This window comes from Myotis nattereri (genome assembly GCF_964212035.1).
Source record: "Myotis nattereri genome assembly, chromosome: 4".
In the NCBI taxonomy this organism is placed as follows: Eukaryota; Metazoa; Chordata; class Mammalia; order Chiroptera; family Vespertilionidae; genus Myotis; species Myotis nattereri.
The window spans coordinates 82,083,449-82,105,666 of record NC_138079.1 but is presented as its reverse complement, the minus strand read 5'-3'; the positions used below and the strand labels follow the sequence as shown (position 1 = coordinate 82,105,666).

The 22,218-nt window shown below is 48.8% G+C and overlaps 1 protein-coding gene and 1 pseudogene across 2 annotated transcripts; one reads left to right on the top strand and one right to left on the bottom strand.

Annotated features, from left to right (window-relative positions):
- Positions 1–513: 513 nt before the first annotated feature.
- Positions 514–1,090, bottom strand: LOC308517470 (NADH dehydrogenase [ubiquinone] 1 beta subcomplex subunit 5, mitochondrial-like; annotated as a pseudogene). The gene has a single exon. The product of its transcript is annotated as an NADH dehydrogenase [ubiquinone] 1 beta subcomplex subunit 5, mitochondrial-like (transcript).
- A 3,632-nt stretch (positions 1,091–4,722) lies between these two features.
- On the top strand, positions 4,723–12,746 carry RHBDD2 (rhomboid domain containing 2). The gene is made up of 4 exons (XM_081090431.1): positions 4,723–4,957; positions 7,009–7,416; positions 9,854–10,004; positions 12,285–12,746. The coding sequence occupies exons 1-4, from the start codon at positions 4,774–4,776 to the stop codon at positions 12,637–12,639; spliced, it is 1,098 nt and encodes a 365-aa protein (XP_080946557.1). The 5' UTR covers positions 4,723–4,773; the 3' UTR covers positions 12,640–12,746.
- The last annotated feature ends 9,472 nt before the right edge of the window (positions 12,747–22,218 follow it).

Below are 22,218 nucleotides of genomic sequence, written 5' to 3'. Positions count from 1 at the left end.
ATTTCTATTCCAAAGGTTAGGGCGTTTCTTTCTCCATTCCAGGGAGTAAAGATTATGTAGCTTAAGCGTGATTGTTCGTAAAGTGATTAACTACCCGCCTGGCACCCAGTTAAGGGGTTTTATTCCCTCCCTAACTTCAGGGAAAAATCCCTACCTGGAGAAACAACCTTTCTCAGGGAGGTGGCCCTGTTTAAAACACATAGCATTAAGAGGGGGAGCAAACATATGCCATATACGCTAGGTCCCTTGAAACATAAAATGTGCAGATGTTTCTTCCCTGCAGCGACTGTGTCAAGCAGCAAGGGTGGACCGGCTTTCGGCAACAATTTTTGTCAATTATGCCCCATAAAGTTGAAAAAAATTAAAATCACACATGGAAAAAGCCTTAGTCTGAACCAACACTGAGAAATAAAGCAATGGAAGAGGGGTTTTTTTATTCATTACTCTGAGCAAAAGCACGAAATATATGTATTACTTAATTTTTCCATGAAGAGAATGTACTTTGTATTTAGAGATATAAAAAATTAGGCGTTGGGATGTGTTTTGGGAGAATGATCAATAAGCCCCTTATCAATTGTTGGTTCCTGAAACCAGGGACCATCACCTCTCGCACGCATTAATCTTCGTACTTCCATCTCCTTTAACCATAATTCAGCCTTTTCAGCTTCAATGTGAAGGATAGCCATTGTTCGCTCATAATTCTTTTAAGGACTATCATAGAAAGTTCGGGCAATCCATCTTGATATAGGATGCTTGTAATATTCCCAGTGTTCTGGGATATAGCCTTCTGGAATTTCTGCTAACTCAGCTTCACCAATGAATACATTCACCAGAGTTATGCCAATTACTACTGGAATCCCAAACAAATGTAGAATTTCAGTAAATTCAAAAAACGCTTGTCATAGAATCCAGAAGGTTTGATAACAAACAGTCTTTTCCCATGGTCTCCACTGTGTCTCACAGGAGCGACAGCCTTCGGGAAGCCGCGCTTGAGGAAGCCCCCGGGTCCGAGCTGCGTGCCCAGGCGGCGGCCAGCCAGCGCCGCAAACGCAGTGACCGAAGCCCGCTGCAGCAAGCTCATTGCCGCCATGGCTACTCCGGGCAAGAGGTCGAGCAGGGGAGGGCAACGGGAGCCGAGAGAGCCAATTCACCATCTGGGGCCAAGGCTGGAAGTTATTGTTTAATGGGCACAGAGTTTCAGTTTTACAAGATGAAAAGTTATAGAGATGGGGGGTGGCGCTAGTTGCACAACATTAAATGTACTTAATAGCACTTAACTGTACACTTAAAATGGTTAAAATGGTAAGTGTTATATGTATTTTACCATAATAAGAAGGATTGGGGAAAAAACAACTTTATAATCTTTCGGTTCTGGGGTCAGAAGTCCAGAATGGGCTAAAATCAAGGTGTCAGCAGACCTGTTCCTTCTGGAGGTCTAGGGCAGGGGTGGGAGCATCCAGCCCTTGGGCCGTATAAGGCCCACAAAATTATTTGGTCTGGCCCTGCCAAGGCATTAGGGGCGAGCTAATTAGATGTTTTACCAAAGATAGCAGACTAATTTTTAAGTTGATAATTTTGTATGGCCAACAAATGATGTTCTAAATATCCAAATGGCCCTTAGCAGAAAAAGGTTCCCCACCCCTGCTAGAGGAAAATCAGATTCCTTGCCTTTCCCAGCTTCTCAAGGTGGCCTCATTCTTTGGCTAGTGGCCCCTGCCTCCATCTTCAAAGCACATAGCTCCAACCTCTGCTTCTATCATGTCACCTTCTCTCCCTCTGACCCTCCTGTCTCCTTAAATGGACACGCAGGATTCCATTGGGCCCACTAAAATAATCTAGGATAATCTTCCCATTTCAAGATTTCTAATTTAATCACATTTGCAAAGTCCCTTTTTGCTACACAGAGGTTCTGGGGATTAGGACATGGACATCTTCGGCGGGGGTGGGGGGTGTCGTCATTATTTTGTCTCCCACAGGGCGTGTAGTGACAGAAGATGAGCTGAAGAAGGTCAGAAAGGAATTGTACATTTGGGGTGTCCTATTGATTCTAAATTGTAACAAGAGTACCTTCTAAGTTACTTTTTTTAAACAAGCATTCTTTTAAAAAAATATATTTTATTGATTCCAGAGAGGGAGAGGGAAAGAAATATCAATGACAGAGAATCATTGATTTGGCTGCCTCCTGCAGGCCCCACACTGGGGATCGAACTCACAACGCAGGCATGTGCCCTGACCAGGAATCTAACTAACCATGACCTCTTGGTTCATAGGTTGACACAACCACTGAGCCACGCCAACCGGGCTCTAATTTACTTTTTAAACTGGTAAGAACAGATACTACACTTGATCTTAGCCAAAAGGCCGAGAAGCGATCTAATTTACTTTTTAATAAACACCCAGGCTGCTGGGTGAGGAATAGGTTGCAGGTAGAGATTATAGCATTTGCTGACAGATTTGAGCTAGAAATGTCCTCACTGGTGTGCCGTGCTCCCCGAGAAGTCACCTGTACCCCAGCCTCAAAGTCTGGCATGTGGAGAACCAGACACTCTCCACATAGGAGGAGGATGCCCAGCAGAACTGTAAACAGGTGTCTCTGGGTAGCTCATTTGGGGCTGGAAGTCTCTTTGTGAACCAAGGGCAAAGCAGATAGGATAAAAATGATCTCACAGTCCCATGGTGCCCCAGCCCCATGCCCTCCTGCTGAAGGAGGCTCTGTTTTTTCATTCCAGTTCTCCACCCCATGAGTTTAAGGAAGGTCTTTGGGTTTCCTGGAGGCATAATTGGAAAAAAAATGAGTAGAGGAAGGCAGAATCAGAGAGACAGACAGAATTAGAGACAGGAGACCTCTGGGTGCTCCCTGCATTCGACTTCACAGCCTTTGCTGTAGGATATGTGCAGTCATCACAACTCATTCTGCCAGACCAAATGAGATTACCCTCGACCCTCTGGTAAGTGTATCGACCCTCCATATGCCTTCGTGTTTGTTTACAGAGTCTTAGAACTGAAGATCCAAAAAGATTTTAAAAGGCATCTAGTTCCACCTTCAACCGGATGCTCTTCAACATTCTCATCAAGTCACCAGATGGCCTTTGCTTGCACATACCCGGGAGCCCAGTATTGATCAAAGCAGCTCATTCCATGGATGGACAACCCAAACTGTCAGAAAGTTCTTTCTTAAGCGTGCCTCGCATTGTGCCATTTCCACCATTCTGCCTCAGTGCTGCACTCCAGAGAGACCCAGAGTAAATCTACTCCCTCTTCTCTAGGAAAGCCCTTCAGATAGTTACAGTAGCTCATTCTGGAAGGGAGTCTCTTTGTTCCCTTCCTTTCCCCCTCCCAATCCTGGTCACTGTTTGTTGGACAAGCTCTAGTTTTTCCACATCTTTTTTCAGAATGTGTGTCTAGAAGTAGACCCAGAACTCCTGGAATGGCCTGACGGGCACAGAGGAGATGGGACCATCACCCCCTTCCTCTTTCCTCGGCTCAGACTTCAGTTCCAGCAGCCTCAGTTCCCGTCCCCTATGTTTAGCAGCTCCACCACAATCCTGATTCCTGATTTATATCTCGCATCCTGTTGAGTAAAACCTTAATTTTCATGCCCACTGCTGTGTCATGAGCAGCATTAGTTTCCATGTACACAGTATTCATTTAAATATGTCCCACTGCTTTATATTTATGTCTGGGAAATTATGCTTCTATTTTAGTACTAAACAAAAAGGAGAATCTCTGGTTCTCTTCCTGATGTTTGAGGGAACGCAGACACGGCTAACGTTACAGAGAGGGGGCAGAGTAGGGCCTGAGGATGGATCTGAATATCCAGCACAGGCTGCGAAGCATTTATTTTTCAGTAGTCTGTGTGGCCTCAAGGCAAATTTACAGACAGGGAGGCAGGGCACGAGAGGGGAATATTATAGGGAAAAGGGCAGAACACTGGAGCCTAGCAAACCCGGTTCGAATCTCAGTCCTACCATTTCCCACTTGGGACCTTGGGCAAGTTGCCTCAACTTCTAGAGCATCTCTCATCAGGGAAACAATATTCCAGCGTTCTACCTTCAACAGCGGTTCTCTGGCAAAAGCGCATGTCTAACTTCAAGTGCCGACACCCTGATTACTAAGGCGGGATATTACATTCCTACCACTTCAGGGCCTCCACAGAATCCCTCTTTAGTTTCACGTTCCTGCCTCTCCAACCCAGCCACGGAAGGCTGCCCCGGCTGTACATCTGGCCAAATCCAGGCCATAGCATAGGTGTCCCGGTGCCCAACCTGTTCCTTAGCAGTGGGAGGGCCTGAGTTCTAATTCTGTCTTTGCCATTTAACGAATTAGCCAGGGACCTTCCCAGAACTCAGTTTCCTCGTCCCTATAACCGGGATAAACACACATAAGGGGGTATGTGGTGTGTGTGTATGTGTGTGTGTGTGTGTGTGTGTGTGTGTGTGTGTGTGTGTGAGAGCGAGAAAAAGAGAGAGGTGAGTGTTCTGTAAACCACAGGGACCATAGTCATTAGGTACCTAGAGCGGAGATGAAATTCAAATCACAGCCTGGAGCCAGCGGGGCCGCCAGCCCGCGGAGGTAGAGGGTGCAGGCAGGACTCCCGGCTGTCCGTGCGCGAGGGAGGCTGGTCCCCGCAAGCGGATTGGGCAGCTCGAAGCGAGCGGGGCCTGGGGGAGGCGGAGCTTCCGGCCGCCTCCCCCGCTGTTGCCAGGGGAGATAGCCACTGGGAGGCGGAAGGAGCCGGCGAATTGGTGGCGCCCAGCCCGCGCGGGCGCGGTGATGGCTATGGCGGCCTCGGAGCCCGGACGTCGAAGCTGGTGCTCGCGTCCAGAGGTGCCGTCCGCCACCTTCTTCACCGCGCTGCTCTCGCTCCTGGTGTCCGGGCCCCGCCTGTTGCTGCTGCAGCCGCCCCTGCCGCCCTCCGGCCTCTCTCTGCGATCCGATTGCCTGCGCAACTGGCAAGGTGAGCTGGGCGGGCTCGAGCGCCAGGTGTCAGCCCTTTTCCTCCGACCTCGCCGGGCCCTGGGCTTTGGGCTCCCAGCACCCGCGCCATCAGGCCTCACCTCCAGCTACTCCGTCCGCATCATCATCCTCTCCACCCGGAGGACCAGCCCCATGTTCCACGTCTTTGTCTCTCCAGAGCCCCCCTTCGTCATCATTGAATCTTTCCCCACTCTACTGTGTTCCCTTCCCTGTCTCCACTGGACTGATGAAGGCCCCCTCAATTCATTCGCTAGGAAACAGGTTTCATTCACCCGTGCGCACGCTCCCCGGAGGATTTTTCCTCTCCCCCTCCTTTGTCATATACACACTCAAGTCTGCTTTAGGGCCTAAGTCCCTCCCACTGGAATTTTTTTTTCCCCTTGCATCTTCATCAAGACATTACAACTTTATCTGTGGCTCCCCCTGTAAAAGCGTCCTGGCCTCTTGAGGTTTAGAATTTCTTCTGCTGCTTCGTTTGTATCTTAATCCTGAGTCAGATTCCCAGCTCATGAGGAGAGGGGCTAGATTTCTTTCGGGGAGAGAAATTTGCGGAGCGATTAAGTATAAACATCTGCTGGTAAACTTCCATTCTTTCGTGGGGAGGACGTGGGAAATTTATACGACTTGCTGTTTTGCAAAGCGCACACACAGTATTTCATCCTCTGGATGATCCCATTATGTAGGCTTTATTATTGCCCATCATTTAGATGAGACTGAGGCTTAATGCAGAGAAACGGAACTCTTAAGTCAGCTGAGACAGAACCCAGATTTTTCTTTTCATCGTGTGATGTTTGGAACTGGAGCCTTGGGGTATATAATCCCCAAATCTATAGCGTTGCTTCTAGCATCTTCACATTTACACTTGGAATTTTAGTTGTGGAAGTATTTGACAGATAACCATGTACGCTTCAGATAATGAAACCTGACAGAGATGGCCTACTGAGGATCACAGCCTGCCTCCCTGTTCAAATCTAAAACTACGCCCCGCCCCGCCCCCGCCCCCCCCCCCCCCACTGGGATGCAGAGCAGGTCATAGACAGATGCAAAATGTCAGCCTACACTGAGCTCCCCATTGTCTTTAATTTACAGCTTCCCCGAGGGTGGGGTTCATGGGCATATGAGTATTAGACACATAAAGGACCTTTGAAGGCCTCAAGTATAATCTGTTACTTCATACTGAGGAAACAAGCCACGAGGCCCGGTGACCTGACAAGTTCAGCCTGCCCTTACATGATAGAACCAAGATTCCACTCCAAGTCTTTAGGCTCCACGTCCAGTATTACTGCCACTTCACCAGCCCCCCTCCTTCCGTTTAATGTTTTGGCCTACAAGGACAAAAGTACATAAGACATGTCTGCTTTTAGAAAAATAGAAGTTAAATTCTTTGCTGTCTTATTGCACATAAAGTGTCACTCTACCTGGAGGATTGGGTAAGCACTTTTAAGGAAGACTTGTGAGTTTTACACCTATATTATTAGTGATAATTTTATATCTTTTATATCTAGATTACAGTGATCTTTATAGGTGCAAAATAATTCATGGTCCCTTTTTTCTTCCTCTGAACAGCCACTATGGAAGGAGAGGTCAGGATTACAGCCGAGGAGACTGGCATACAGAGTGTTAAGGGACACCCACTCAATCCACCCTGAAGCTGTTACAATTAATTAACCCTCAAACTGCCTGGTGAGATAGGTCAGTATTAAAACCTAAAAAGGGGGCATAAAGCAAATTAAAAATTCAAAGACTATCCCATGCTAAAAAGTATTATTATTTTTTTCCACATGGAAATCAGTCACTGAAAAGACTTACTCCAGGTGTGGGAAAGAGCAGGGATTTAGACATTCATGCCTCTATTTTGAGTCTTGGGTTCTGATCACTGTTGCTTCCCATTGCTTCTCTTGGCTCCTGGCTGATTTTCACGGGTCCTCAGTGCGCTATCATAGGAGCTACTCCCCCTGTTCTAGGTGGGTTGTAACCTTTCCCACCTTGGAGCAACCCATTGTCAGGCCTCTAACCCAGCTCCCTCTCCAGTTTACAGGCTGGTGACCTACATCTTTGTGTATGAGAATCCAGTTTCCCTGCTCTGTGGTGCTATCATCATCTGGCGCTTTGCTGGCAATTTTGAGAGAACCGTGGGCACCGTCCGCCACTGCTTCTTCACCGTGATCTTCGCCCTCATCTCCGCTATCATCTACTTGTCATTTGAGGCCGTGTCATCGCTGTTGAAGTTGGGGGAGGTGGAGGATGCCAGAGGCTTCACCCCAGTGGCGTTTGCCATGCTGGGAGTCAGTGTTGTCCGCTCCCGGATGAGGAGGGCCCTGGTGTTCGGCATGGTTGTGCCCTCAGTCCTGGTGCCATGGCTCCTGCTCTGTGCCTCCTGGCTCATTCCTCAGACCTCTTTTCTCAGTAATGTCTGTGGACTTGGAGTTGGGCTAGCATGTATCCTTCCTGGAAGGGAATGATAGAACGTTGACATCCCAAAGAGTAAACCAAGTCGGAGAGCCTAGAGGGGTCATGTAGGTAGAGCCATGGGGTCAGATAGAGGTAATCTGAGTTATAGCTTTCAGCTTTGAAAACCACACGACCTTGGGTAGATCTGTTGCTTCCCTCTTCTAGGCTAGAGTTTCCTCATCTGGAAAATATCATACAGCTCTCTCTTCATGCCAGTGTAGTGTTACCAGTTAGTAAAATATTCTGATTTAGCCCTGGCCGGTGTGGCTCAGTGGTTGGAACATTGGCCCATGCACCAAAGGGTCTCGGGTTCAAGTCCGGTCAAGGGCATATACCTAAATTGCAGGTTCAGTCCTGCCCCGGTCGTGGCCGAGTGGAGGAGGCAACTAATTGATGTTTCTCTCTCCCTCTCTCTTTCTCTTCCTTCTTCCCTTCCACTCTCTCTAAAAATCAATTGAAAAAATATCCTTGGGTGAGGATTAACAACAAAAATTTCTGATTTGATTTTTTTCCCCTTGTAAACTAAAGTGTAAGTGTACATTTGACTAATTATGTTATGAGTTTTCATTAGAAGAATCTGAAATATCCATGAGCTGGAGATGTTCCATGAAAGGAATAGAAAACAGATTTGTTTGTCTTAATTTTGTTTGGTTTAGTCTTTTTCTCATAGAACACACACACATGCATGCGTGTGCACACCAAAAACCACCCACTGTTTTTTATGATAGGCTTTTACCATATGGGTGGTTAAAAACTTAGGACAAGCCTTATATCCCTTGTATAAATATTCTGGCAATTGGGGGGATCTAAAATATTTATTTTATTATTATTTTAAAATATGTTTTTATTGATTTGAGAGAGAGAGGGAAAGAGAAAGGAACATCAATGTGAGAGAAACATTCATCAGCTACCTCCTGCATGCCCCCTACTAGGAATCTAGCCCGTAACCCGGGCATATGCCCTGACCAGAAATTGGACCTGTAACTTTGGGACGACACTCAGCCAACTGAGCCACACTGGCCAGGGCGGGTTACTCTTTTAAACATTAGAATTGGTAGTGTTGGAGTTAGATGGGTACATTTCTAAAATCACTTTTAATTTGTGATTCAATTATCTATTGGGATAGATAGTATATAAATACATATTGATAACATAGCTGCTATTTTTAATTTAATTGATTTTAAACCTTCCTAATATGAAAATTGAAACCTAAATACTCCCATATAAGCACTACTTTAACTGCATTCTACAAATTTTGGTTTGTTGTGTCATCGCTCAGTTAAAAGTATTTTCTAATTTTCCTTGGGATTTCTTCTTTGACCCAGGGTTTATTTATAAGTGAGTTGCTTAATTTCTAAATGTTTGGTGATTTTCCAGATTTCTTTTTGATATTGACTTCTAATTTTATTTCATGAGGTAAGAGACTATCCTTAGTAATTTTACAGCTCTTTTAACTTCAGTTCTGGCCCAGCAGTTGGTACATCTTGGTGAATGTTCTATGTGTATGTGAAGAGAAGGTGCATTCTGCAGTTGGTGGGTATGCAGTTTAATATATGCCAGTTAGGTCAAGACACAGCAAAAGGAGAGGGCAGAGCCTTCTCCTTATACTTGTTCTCTCAATTACTAAGAGAACTGTTGAAATCAAACTAAAATTGTGGATTTCTTTTTTCCTTTCAGTTCTCGTTAGTTTTTGCTTCAAATATTTTGAAACTCTATAATTGGATGCATACACATTTAGGATTGTTATGTCATCTTAATGAGTTCCCTTTTATCATTATGAAATAGACCCCTTTATTCTGTGTTAATATTCTTTGCCCTAAAGTCTTCGTTGTCTAATACTAATAGTTATTCCAGCTTTCTACTTTCTTAAAATTGGGATTTGCATGGTATATATTTTTTCATCCTTATATTTTTAATATGTCTTTATATTCAAAGCTTGTTTCTTATAGATAGCATATAGTTGCTTCTCTAATCTTTGCCTTTTATTTTTTATTTTTTAATATATTTTTATTAATTTTAGAGGAGAAGAAGGGAGAGGAAGAGAGAGATAGAAACATCAATGTGAGAGCAAAACATTGATTGGCTGCCTCCTGCACAATCCCCACCTGGGATTGAGCCCGCAACCTGGGCACGTGCCTTGACTGGGAATCGAACCTGCAACCCTTCCGTGCCTGGGATGATGCCCAACAAACTGACCCACACCGGCCAGGGCTCTGCCCTCTCCTTTTGCTGGGCCTTGTTCCCTCTGAGGTATAGGGGATAGAAACTCAAATTTATTTTCCCCTGAGCTTGAAAAACCAATCAGAGTTTCTGGTGGAAAAAGCACTAATGCCCCTGTGAATTAAATGTGGGAGCTGTATTCTCTGGGGAGTGTTCAGCACTCCTCTCTAGCTGCCTCCAATTTTACTTAATATGCCAACCTCAGATGGCCTCACATACTGCTATTCCTTCGACATCTCAGAGAACATAGCACTGAAGCTTGACCAGAAGTTCCCTTTCAGCCTTATGAGGAGGATTTCGATATTCAAATACATCTCAGGTTCTTCAGCCGAAAGAAGAGCAGCCCGGAACCGGAAGTAAGTTATAGAACTCTTAAATCTTATTCTTAAAGCAATTCCAGGGCCTGTAGATGGTGTGACTAGTTCAGTGTCACGGGAAAAAAGGAACAGGATGTGAGTAGCCCTGGGCCCAGAAAATCTATGCACAGATGTCTTCTGAGCACTCTAGATTCTGGCCAGCTGCATCTGAAGTAGGGAGTGAGCAGGAATGGGAAGGGGGAAGGCATTAGAAGCACTTGTGAGAGGCTGTGACAGCCAGCTTGAGGGCGTGGTCCTGGATAGTGTTATTACCAACCCTCAACACTGACAAGCACTCTGAGGTTGGATTGGGCTCTAGCATGGCATACAGGTAAGAAGCACAGACAGGCCACACAGCTGACTTGGTGGCTTAGGAGGTAGCACACCCCAAGACCTGAGAGATCAGGTTTTCTTGGCCACCTAGCAAGAGAAGGTGAAGTTTACTGTTTCTAGTCCAGGCTCATTAACTCTCAATGAACAGTGTAAGCAAGCTGTCAGAGCTCTTGTAGCCTCATTGCTTCCTTTGGCCCGAAGGAAGGACAAGAGTCTTTCTCCATGTAACACAGGCAGAAGAGCTCAGTCTAGAACGAGGGTCCCCTGCTTCCAGGTCTTCCTTACTCCCTTTCCACTGTGCTACACTGTCGGTCGCTTGTCCTCCTCTGGTTCCTGTCCATGCTCAGATGACATGGTTCCTCCAAAAGTAAGGGCTCACTGTGAAGTCAGGATGCCAGTGGCCCCTTTTTGCCTTCAGCCATCTGTGGTAAATTTTGCCCTCTGTGACTGCCTGGATATGGGGTTTGGGTGAAATTGGAGGTGGACATTCTCAGCCTTCACAGGCTCAAAGCCCTTTGACCATTTTTCAAAAGCCCATATTTGGGGGAGGTGGATAATTGCAAAAATAAAAAATGCACATTCACCCACTTTGCTCCAGACAATTAATTCCTGAGGTCTCAATATTGGGAGACTGTTTAAATATAGAAAGAGGTGAATTGTGGCTTTTGGACTTTTAATTGTTCTCATGGAGTCTAGAAAGGACTTAAGGGTCCTCAAATGCAATTTCCCACTCTGTGAAAGAGTCCCCTCTAAAACAGCTGTCTGTGGTCATGGTCACCCAGTCTTAACTTTCACCCCCTAGTGGCTGGGAGCTCACTCCAAGACAGCCCCTGATGAGAAAGTTCTTCCATGTTGAATTGCAGTCACCTCTCTATAACTGTGACTCACTGGTGCCAGGTGTGATCCTGCTTCACTGTGACATTCAGCTGTGGGTGGGGGACATGGTAACTTTTTCTGTTCCTCCCATGTTTGGTCCCTCATTATCCTGGCCTGCTGTAGGCAGCCAGAACAGGACACAGTGTCAGATGGTCTGACAATGGCACACGGGCAGTACTACCACACGTGTTTGGGCAGTTGACGTGGCTCTCTGGACAGCTTTGTCTCCCTGGAGGCTCTTGTTGAACTTCTGGTAGGCCAAAACCTCTACATTTTAAAATGTCCTGGAAGTGCTATTAAGCACCTGGTGTCCGTACTTACTTGTACATTTGATTTGTAAGGTTGGGTTTTAATTAGAATGTCCACAGGTTTAGTCCAGACACCTAACAGACATCGATGGTGTTGGCATTCATTCTCCATATTTGGAACTTTGCACAAAAGTTCAGAGGATAAAACTTAGGTTGTGTCTCCATTCACAGTCTCAGCCACATGTGTCTGTTTTGGGGCCCTGAGCCTCAGCACAGATAGGTCCCCACATCTGTCACTGGTTTCTGCCAGCCAGGACTTTGAGCTGTGAGTGAGTGAGTGAGTGTTCCTGAAATCACAGGTAGAAAATCTCACAGCAGACAAGGCCTGGGCCCAAGCCCTTTGTTACCCCATTGGAGCCTTCCCACCTTCCCACAGGAGTGGATCCTTTCTCTTTGGGTAGAATTGCTGAGCCAGCCGCTGATTCCTGTGATCTGGTCCCCATCTCCACCCAGTTTGCAAGCTGCTGCGAGTAGGTTACACTCAGGTGGTCTCACTCATGAGCCCAGTATCCCTTCATCCTGCTGGCTTTCTGCAGGACCATGAGTGGGACCTTCCCTCTCTGGGCATCTGTTTTCTGTTTGGTTGAGTTTACCCTTTCTCCCTGGTTAGTACTTAGAGTCCGTTAAAGCAATGTCTAGAGCACATGGTAATATGAAGTAGCAGAGTGACCCCAAGCTTTTCTCATGTGGAGTGACAGCTGGGGGTGCTGTGTGCCTTGGCATTTCTGGCTGAATGACCATTTTTTCTCTTGTTCCATTCCAGGCTGAACCCTGTGCCCGGCTCCTACCCCACACAGAGCAGCTACCCTCACCTGTCCCCAAGCCCCCTTGTTGCCCAGATGCAGCATGCCAGTGGCCAGAAACTAGCTTCCTGGCCAGCCTGTGCTCCTGGGCACATGCCCAGCCTGCCTCCCTACCAGCCTGCCTCCGGCCTGTGTTACGTGCAGAACCATTTTGGCACAGCCCCTAACTCCTGTGCCTACCCAGGTTCCGTAGCGGTCTCCTTAGGGGTCCAGCCCCTCATCCCCCTCAACTGCCCTGCCACTGAATGTTCCAGGGCCCTGCCCACTCCAGAGACTACAGACTCCAAGGAATGCTCAAGGATCCTGATCCCTTGAAGGGAAATTTCTACGGAAATTATCTTACATCTGACCTTCCGAAGAAGGTTCTCTCTGAGCTAAGGTTTTCTTGACAAAAAATTATTTATTAAACACCTCTGTGCCAGGCTCTGTGTTGAGTACTTTGCTATATGTCCTTATTACTACATTTTCTTTTTATTTATTTTTATATATTTTTATTGATTCCGGAGAGGAAGGGAGATGGAGAGAGAGATAGAAACATCAAGGTGAGAGAGAATCATTGATCGGCTGCCTCCTGCACACCCCCTACAGGGGATCAAGCCTGCAACCCAGGCATGTGCTCTTGACTGGAATCGAACCTGGGACCCTTCAGTCCACAGGCCGATGCTCTATCCACTAAGCCAAACCAGCTAGGCCCTTATTTCATTTTCATGACAACTTTGTGACGTAAAGTTTATTGTCCCCATTTTGTAGCTACAGAAGCAAGACTGATGACATGACGACACCTAGCTCTGTAGTGGCACAGCTGGGCTCCTTGGTTGTCAGTAGTCACCAATGGTTCCAGCTCTGCATTTCCTTCCTGTCGCTGTGTATCGTACTCGACTGTACAGTGTCTGTGTCCGCCCTCTGGGACCTCCCAGCCGCCGTGCTCGGCAGTCCCCGGCATGCGTAGTGTTTTCCCTGCAGTGACTGCCCACTCCCCACCCCTTAGACTTCTGCCCCAGGAGTGCTGAGAAGGACAGTGTGAACCGCAGCAGCATGCTGGTGGGTCCATAGTGTCGGTGACCTTTGTATAAAGAAACAGCCTCTAACCTGCTGTTGGTTTGTGGTCTCTGTGGTCTGGCTGGAGAATATGGAGAGCAGGATTTGGGCAGGGGTTATATAGGGTGTGATGGTGAAGTGGAGAGATCTAGGAGGCGTCAAGTCAGGCAAATGGCCTCCTCCACCCAATGGGGATCTGGTGGGGGGAATGAGTTGCAAAGGTGCTGGGAGAACTAAAAGGGCAGACAGGAAGGTTTGGCAACCTTGAGATTGGCAACAGCAGGGAGCCACTACTCTTAGGGAGGAGAGGGTGTTACCAGAGCCAGAAGTGGGATCACCATGAGAAGGACTCCCTGGCAAGACCTTATACCAGTGATGGCGAACCTTTTGAGCTCGGCGTGTCAGCATTTTGAAAAACCCTAACTTAACTCTGGTGCCGTGTCACATATAGAAATTTTTTGATATTTGCAACCATAGTAAAACAAAGATTTATATTTTTGATATTTATTTTATATATTGAAATGCCATTTAACAAAGAAAAATCAACCAAAAAAATGAGTTCGCGTGTCACCTCTGACACACATGTCATAGGTTCGCCATCACTGGCTTATACTAAGGAGTGGGTGATACGGGCACTGGCAGTGATGGCATCTGAAGCACGAGTGGGGGACAAGAGCCCTCGCTTCTCCACCTGTCCTCTAGCATCAGGGTCTCCCATGGGCCAAATTAACCAGGAACCTTTTGGCAAGTGGGCCCAGGAAATGTAGTTTTGGGTGGAGGGGACTCCTTTGATGCAAAACAGGACAGGAATGTGAGCCAACAGACACTGGGCCAGCCTGAGGAGAGTGCATGGCTTCTATAAGTCAGCCGGAGCTCCTTGCAGCGGCCTCACCTTGAGAATGCATGCCAATTGCAGGTGTTTCATGGATATCCTAACACATGACATTTGTTCATTCCAGGAGCCAGATGGCCTACTCTGGGCTGGCTCCTTGATACATTCTGGGTATTAGAGGCAATAAGACACCTACAAATCCACCCAGCCCAGGCGAGGACAGACAGTGACAGGCTCCTACACTAGACAAGGGGTGGGGGATAAAGCCCAGAGGATGACTCCCCAGGGGATTGTGAAGTAGGGTTGCTAGCCATGAAGTTGGGCGCCAGACCACAGCTGGGATTTGTCTGCAGTCACAGCAGGTCTGGCAGGGCCTGGCCTGGGGCTTCTGTCTCCAACCACATCTGGCACCTTTCCCACAGTGCCATTCAGTGAACACAGGCTGCTGTGTTCCTTAAACGTTTTCCCGCACCCTAGTCTCAGGCCTGTCCCCAGAAGCAGATGAGAGGGCACTTGCTCCCAGTGTGGCAGGGCGACATCCCTTGTGTCTGACTTCCCGCGTGGACTGTGCTGTGGAGCTGCGGAAGCCGTGGGCCTTGGAGATGGTCTGGCGGAGGGCCCTCTCACAGGTCCCCAAGTAACAGACCTGTGAGGGTCCTCCGAGTTCGTTGAGTCCAACCATCTCCTTTGCCCTGGTTTTACTAATGGACTTCCAGGGAGGCAGGATGGTGCTGGCAGTGCAGCCAGCAGCCTCCCCTGATGTGGGCCCTACCACACTGCTGCTTTGAGACTGGTTCTTAGTCTGTCTGTTCCTCTGGGCTTCCATTGGTCTGGCCACAGCTAACAGCAGGAAGCCTGGACCGAGGTCAGAGGGGGCCATTTCTCCCCTCAACATACATTTTAGAGGACCTAGAGGGTATCCAAAACCCCTCCCCATTTTTCTACTGAGTCATCCACTAGTGTGTCCCATGTCTGAAAACAGTGCCTGCCAATCCTCAAGTTGGGGCTAGAGATTGAGGTGAAAGTCCAAGTCCACCCAGGTCAGTGAGATCAGAGAACCCCCAACATGAGACTGATGATCAATAAATACTTGTTGAACAAATGAATGAACAGGTGATCCCTGCCTTTGGGGAACTCAGGCCAGGTCTGAGGGAAGGGAGAGGGAATGGATAAATAAAGAATTGTCATTCAGCCACACTGTACAGGTGTTCAGAAGGCCCTTGACCAGCCTGGAAAGCTGGGAATCAGATTCGCAGCTCACACCTTTCCATGGAGAGTGGGCTTTGGAGGGTGGGAAGGACAGCACCAATCACGTCCTCTGGCTGTTGTTAGGAGAATGAAGACTACAGCACATTCAGCATAAGGGAAAGTCATTATTCCCTGCACTCCAAAAACCTCTCCTGTCCCCGAGGCAGGGCAGGAGCCTGCAGCCAGAGAAACTTCCAGCAGTTTCTTTTCTTCAGCAGCAGGAGGCAGCAGAGAAGCGGAATTGCACCGTGGCAGCCCTCTATGAATATGAACCTTCCCTGGGGCCTGCTATGCTCCCCATCCCTGGGGGCAAGGGAGGGAAACAGCTGGCTCCTAGGACAGTGAAAGGGCACTGCAGGTAATGAGCATTCTGCAAGGGTTCCTTCCTTCAACACGTGTGTTTCTCTCTCTCACTCTCTCCTTCAACACGTGTGTTTCTCTCTCTCTCTCTCCTCTATCTTTTTTTTCTTTCTTTTAACACATGCTTTGTGAGCAACTACTGAGTTCCAGGCCTGTCCTGAGCTTTGGGAACATAAAGATGGAAAAGAAATATGCGTTGCCTTACATGCACTCATAGTTGATTAAGGTGTGCAGTTAGTCTGAGAGGATTCCACCTGGGAGAGTCAGAGAAGAGACTTCTGGGAGGAGGAGAGTTAACCAGGCACGGGAGGGACCAGGAGAACAGAGGGTGACAGTGTGAGCAAGGACAGGAAGGCGGGGTCCAGTAGGTGGGGCGGAGAATTGGAGCACAGAGGCTGAGAGGTGGATAGGAAATTGATGGTTGCAGTAGCCCAAGATGGAAGTGAGGAGAGCCTGGCCTGAGGCCCTGGCCAGTGGGGTTGGACAGGAAGAAACGAAGCCTGGGTAGAGCACAAAGTGACTTTCTGGGGCCACAAGGAGAGTGGGGCCAAGCTGAGAGTGTACCAGTGTCCACACAGCGTTCCCACTTGAAGTCCCGTGCTCCTGTCCTGCCTGAAGGTGCCTGCTGGCTCACAGTGAGTGGGAGTGGGGAGATCCAGGGTAGGGTTGGAAGTAGGACAATCCAGTAGGATGAAGTTTCCCCAAGCAAAGAATGGGGGAGGGAAGAGAGGGGAGCTGGCCGTCGGAGTGGGTGCTGGACCCTTGGGCTCCTGAAACCCACAGGGGGACCACCCCAACCTCCATCCCAGGACGCTTCCTGAGCTCTGACATCCATGCCTAGACAGTTGCTAGCGATAGGAGCAGCACCCTAACCCATCACAGGTCGCCTGGAACCTTGCTCCATGGTTCTGTTCTGAACCTACATCCCCGCCCCAAGGAAGGTCTCCAAAGAGTTGCCTGCCCAACTGTGCCCTCGAGCCATGGCCAACTATATCCTAAAGCTGCCAGCTTAGTGGAACTCCTCCTCCTGGGGGCCTAGCTACAGCCCCCAGGCATCAAGGGCCAGGTAAGCTGCCCATTGAGGTGGCTCTGGACAGCTTGGGCCTTCCCAGTATCCAGGGCAGTTGGAACCATGCATCCCCCAGCCCCCCCCCCCCCCCCCACACACACACAGCCTACACAGGCATGTATAAACACACAACATTTTGAGCTCACAAATCTGGGGCCTCATCCATACATTAAGTTCAAGCAGGTAGATATGCACCCACAAGAACATACATGTATGTGGTTAAGCCACACACCTACATGTATTCATACCTATCCATGCACAAAATCATGCATAAGTTGATCTGTGCACAAGTACACACTGTACCTGCATGCATGTATACATGTTACTTCACAGAGCAAAGCAAGCACTCCACCTTGTCCAACATGATCCTAGCCTACCTCCCAATCTTGTCCCCATCACCCTTCTGCCTTTCCCCAAACACACCATGCTGCTGGCACTGTGTGAGATAACCAGCCAGCTGGCAGGACACCTCTGCAAAGGCTCACTTCACGAGCAGGTGTGACCATTTGTGGCCCATGATGAACAGGGCAACAGGAAAGCCCTCCACACCTCCCATTCCATTTGCCCATCACACCCTTCCTGGAATTGCATCATCAGAGGGCCATTCCTATGAATTAGGCTCATCAAGCATTGAGGGATCCTGAGTCCAGCCCTCACACTGCATTCAGGATAGTGAGGCCCAGAGAGAGGGAGTTATTGGCTAAGGACGCACAGTGAATCTGTGACAGAGCCAGCACAGAATTCAGGTCTCTTGACTTGTTTTTGCTTCCTCCACCACTCTGGTCGTTGGATGGAGGAGTGAGCTGGTGAGCAGCGAGGATCACAAGCAGGTAGGGGCTCTCATGTGATCCAGCTGAGCCCGCTTGGGTGTGCTGACTCCAGGAGGTCAGGCGTAGACTCTGGGGCCCAGTGCTCAGGAGTTATCCTGAGGCCCTCTGCTGACAGACTCTTCTGTGGGGGATGGTGGTGTTGGCGTGTGGGAGGACTCCAAACCCTTCCAGGATGGCTGGGAACTCTGGGAGAGAGACTGGGAGCTTGGATAAGAGCAGGTGAGATCTCTCTCCCATCAGGCCCTGTAGGCAGGACACACAGAGCCAACCCCATCTGCAGCCTAGGATCTCCGTGGGCAGAGGAGAGCAGAAAGGAGTCCCCTATCCTGGACTGGATGGGATAGACCTTTACCCTTCCTGCAATTCCATCCCCACCTTTAGCTCCCCTTGCAGGCACCAGTCCTTCTCCGCTCACCCTCTTTTTTTTTTTAATTTTTATACGTTTTTTTTTTATATATATATTTTTTATTGATTTTTTACAGAGAGGAAGGGAGAGAGATAGAGAGTTAGAAACATCGATGAGAGAGAAACATCGATCAGCTGCCTCCTGCACATCTCCCACTGGGGATGTGCCCACAACCCAGGTACATGCCCTTGACCGGAATCGAACCTGGGACCCTTCAGTCCGCAGGCCGACGCTCTATCCACTGAGCCAAACCAGTCTCGGCTTTTTTTTTTTTTTTTAATTTTTTTATTGACGAGAGAGAGAGAAACATCAATGATGAGAATCATCGATTGGCTGCCTCCTGCACGCCCCCTACTGGGAGTCAAGCCCAAAACCTGGGCATGTGCCCTGACTGGGAATCAAACCATGACCTCCTGGTTCATAGTTTGACACTCAACCACTGAGCCAAGGCAGGTCAGGCTCCACTCACCCTCTTATAAGAAGATTTCAGGGGACACTTTAAGGGCACAGGAGAAAGGCTCTCCTCTACGAACCCCAACCTTATTCTTGTCCCAAGCAGGGACATACCCCTGTACCCTTGACTGAGTGAGGTCTCACCCAGGAAGAAGCAGATCAGGGTGAGAAGGGAAGAAAGCAGCAGCAGCCGGGTGTCCCCACACAGCATCGGCACACAGTGGCCACAGTAGTGGACCCACCACCTAGACCGCAACACAGAGGGAAGCTTGCAGCTCAGAGAGCAATCAGCCCCTCCCCAGGGGCCCACATTTCAGCCCCTACCCTGTCAGTGTAGTAGCCTTCTGGCCCAGCTTCATGCATCTCTAGGCCCTTCCATGCCACTCTCCACCCTTTTATCAGTTTTGCGGGTTGAATTGGGTCCCCAAAAAAGATCTTGAAGCCCTAACCCTGTTACCTATGAATGTGACCTCATTTGAAAATAAGGTCTTTGCAGTGTAATCCAGTTTAAAATGGGAGACAGACATGCACGGGGAGAAGATGGCCAGGTGAAGACACAGGGAGACATGCACAGGAAGAAGATGGCCAGGTGAAGACACAGGGAGACATGCACAGGAAGAAGATGGCCAGGTGAAGACACAGGGAGACATGCACAGGAAGAAGATGGCCAGGTGAAGACACAGGGAGACATGCACAGGGAGACACGCACAGGGAGAAGATGGACAGGTGAAGACAGAAGCAGAGATTGAAGTGATGGGTCTTTGGATTTTGAGAGGACACCAGAAGCTGGGAAGGGGAAAGGAAGGATTCTTTTCCCTCTGAGAACTCCTCCAAGGAAGCATGACCTTGTTGAAACTTTGATTTTGAACTTCTAGCTTCCAGAACTGTAAGAGAATAATTTTCTATTTTTTAAAATATATTTTTATTTCAGAGAGGAAAGGAAAGAGATATAGAAACATCAATGATGAGAGAGAATCATTGATCAGCTGCCTCCTGCACCCACTCAACCCCCACTGGGGATCAACACACAACTAGGCATGTGCCCCAACCAGGTATCGAACTGTGACCTCCTGGTTCATAGATCGAGGCTCAACCACTGAACCACACCGGTGGGGCAAATTTCTATTGTTTTAAACCACCCAGTTTGTGGTACTTGTTGCAGCAGCCCTAGGAAACCAATACAGGCAAGTTCAGCTCCCCGAATGGCTACATTCAGCACATGGTCCTCCTGCTCAGAACTTCTGGGAGCTCCCCACTGCCAGCACGCCTGGCACTCAAGGCCACCCCACCTCACCTCCTTCCCGCTGCTCTCCCATCCCACTCCTTGCCAGCTCTCCACTAGCAACCTGGTTGACTCTATAACATCCTGTTCCCATTCAGTGGGAGGAAAAAGAGGAAGGGAAGTGGAAGAAAAATGAAATTTTGAACCTGGGTGACTGGAGTTCCAGCTGGAAATAAGAAGGTTGAAAGAGGGAGGTGGTCTGCAGGCAGGGCTGTGGGAGTAGATGTGTCATTTAGGGCACTTTGATTTTGTGCAGTCAGAGGTGGCCTGTTGCATTGGGGAGAAGAATGGTGCTAGAACCCAGACTGGAGAATATACACACCCTCACACCCACCCCCAGGCCTGAGCCTGAGAGAGAGAGACCTGTAGAGGGGCCTCCAAGGAGGGCCAGAATTGATGACTTTGAAGCCGAAGGGAGGAGCTCTGATCAGAGGCAAAGGTGGGCATCCAAGTCTCCAGCAACCTCTCCCTGACTCAGAGGGCAGATCACTTGGCTTTTCTGAGAATTAGGTCCTTGGTTGTAAAAAGGAAGAATCCTGCCTGCCTCACAGAGGAATATTATATACTAGGGGCCTAGTGCACAAATTCGTGCACCTTGAAAGGAACTGTGGGCCGCAAGGCTGCAGTAGACACAGGGGCGGGTCTTGGCCATCCTTTGTGCCTCTGCCCGGCCCCTTCTGCTGTGGCCCCCAGTCACCTGTCTGCTGCAGCCCCACTCCTGCGGCCACCACCACTGCAGCTCCCACATGCTGATGGCACCGGCCCCACTTGCACCCGCTGAAGGTGCGAAGTGATTGGGGCCAGTGCCAGCAGCAGGTGCGAGTGTCAGCTGCTGCCCCAATCGCCCCTCAAGAGCAGGGGGAAGTGGAGAAACCCTCAGGGGCAATCAGGGCCAGCAGCCACCGCTCGCACCCGCTGACAGCGCCAAGCAATTGGGGCCAGTGCCGGACACTGGCAGCAGGTGTGAGCGGGGCTGGCATTGGCAGCAGGTACAAGCGCCTGGCGGGACTGTGGCACACGGGAGCAAAGAACTTTCAGTAACCACCAGAGTCTTGCCCTGATGACAGTGACCAGCACCCCGCGTTGGTCTGGCACCCCCGCTTACCTGCTCCACCATCCCACTGCAGCTGATGCCTGCCATGTTCTGCGCACGCCCCCTGGTGGTCAGTGCACATCACAGTTCAGTTGTTCCGCTGTTTGGTCTATTTGCATATTAGCCTTTTACTATATAGGATGTTAAAGAGGGGAGGGGTTAAAACCATGCTTCTTTCTCATGTTTTACCTGGAGGCAGTCATACCTCCCTAGCTTCTGCTCCCTCACCTGCGAGTGGAAATAGTAATTCCTACCTGTAGGGAGGTTGTAAACGTTAAAGAACAGAGGCACCTGGTGTGATATGCAATCAATGCAGCTTCTGTGGGTGGTGAAAGGTTTCATCAACTGTGGCAAATTGTATCACTTTCCGTTAGCCTTTTCTGGGTCCTGTCTGACTACTGCACTTGAGGACAAGACTGTCTGGCTTGGGCCCTTGTCCCAGAAGCCTGGCATTCACTTATACTCATTCACTGAGCATCTACTAAACATCTGCTGAGCCGCTCCTGTATGCCAGGCGCTGTTCCAGGGCGGGGATGCAGCAGTGAACAAGGTAGCCAAATGCTGCCTTCTTTTCTTTTTTATTTTAATATATTTTATGATTTTTTACAGAGAGGAAGGGGGAGAGATAGAGAGCCAGAAACATCGATGAGAGAGAAACATCAATCAGCCGCCTTCTGCACACCTCCCACTGGAGATGTGCCCGCAACCAAGGCACATGCCCCTGACCGGAATCAAACCCGGGACCCTTCGGTCCGCAGGCCAATGATCTATCCACTGAGCCAAACCGGCTACGGCAAAATGCTGCCTTCTTTTTATTATTATTATTCGTTAAGGTATTACAAATGTGTCCTCATCCCCCCCATTAATCCCTAACTCCCCCCCCCCCCGCCCTGCACACTCATGCTCCCATCCCCCCGTTGTCCATGCCCATTGGTTTGGCTTATATACATGTATACAAGTCCTTCGGTTGATCTCTTCCTCTTACCCCCGCCCTCCCCTACTTTCATTCTGGGGATTGATAGCCTGATCGCTGTTTCTCAGTCTTTGGGTCTGTCCCTGTTCATCAGTCTATGTTGTTCTCTATAATCCACAAATGAGTGAGATCATGTGGTATTTATCTTTCTCTGACTGGCTTATTTCACTTCAAAATGCTGCCTTCTTAACAATGTGTGCGTATGTTGTGGGAAGAGTGGGGGAGGGATAGACAATTGGCAAACAGACAAATAAATAAACAAGAAAAATATGAGTTAGCATGGGGCAGAGCATTAAACAGGCTAATGAGA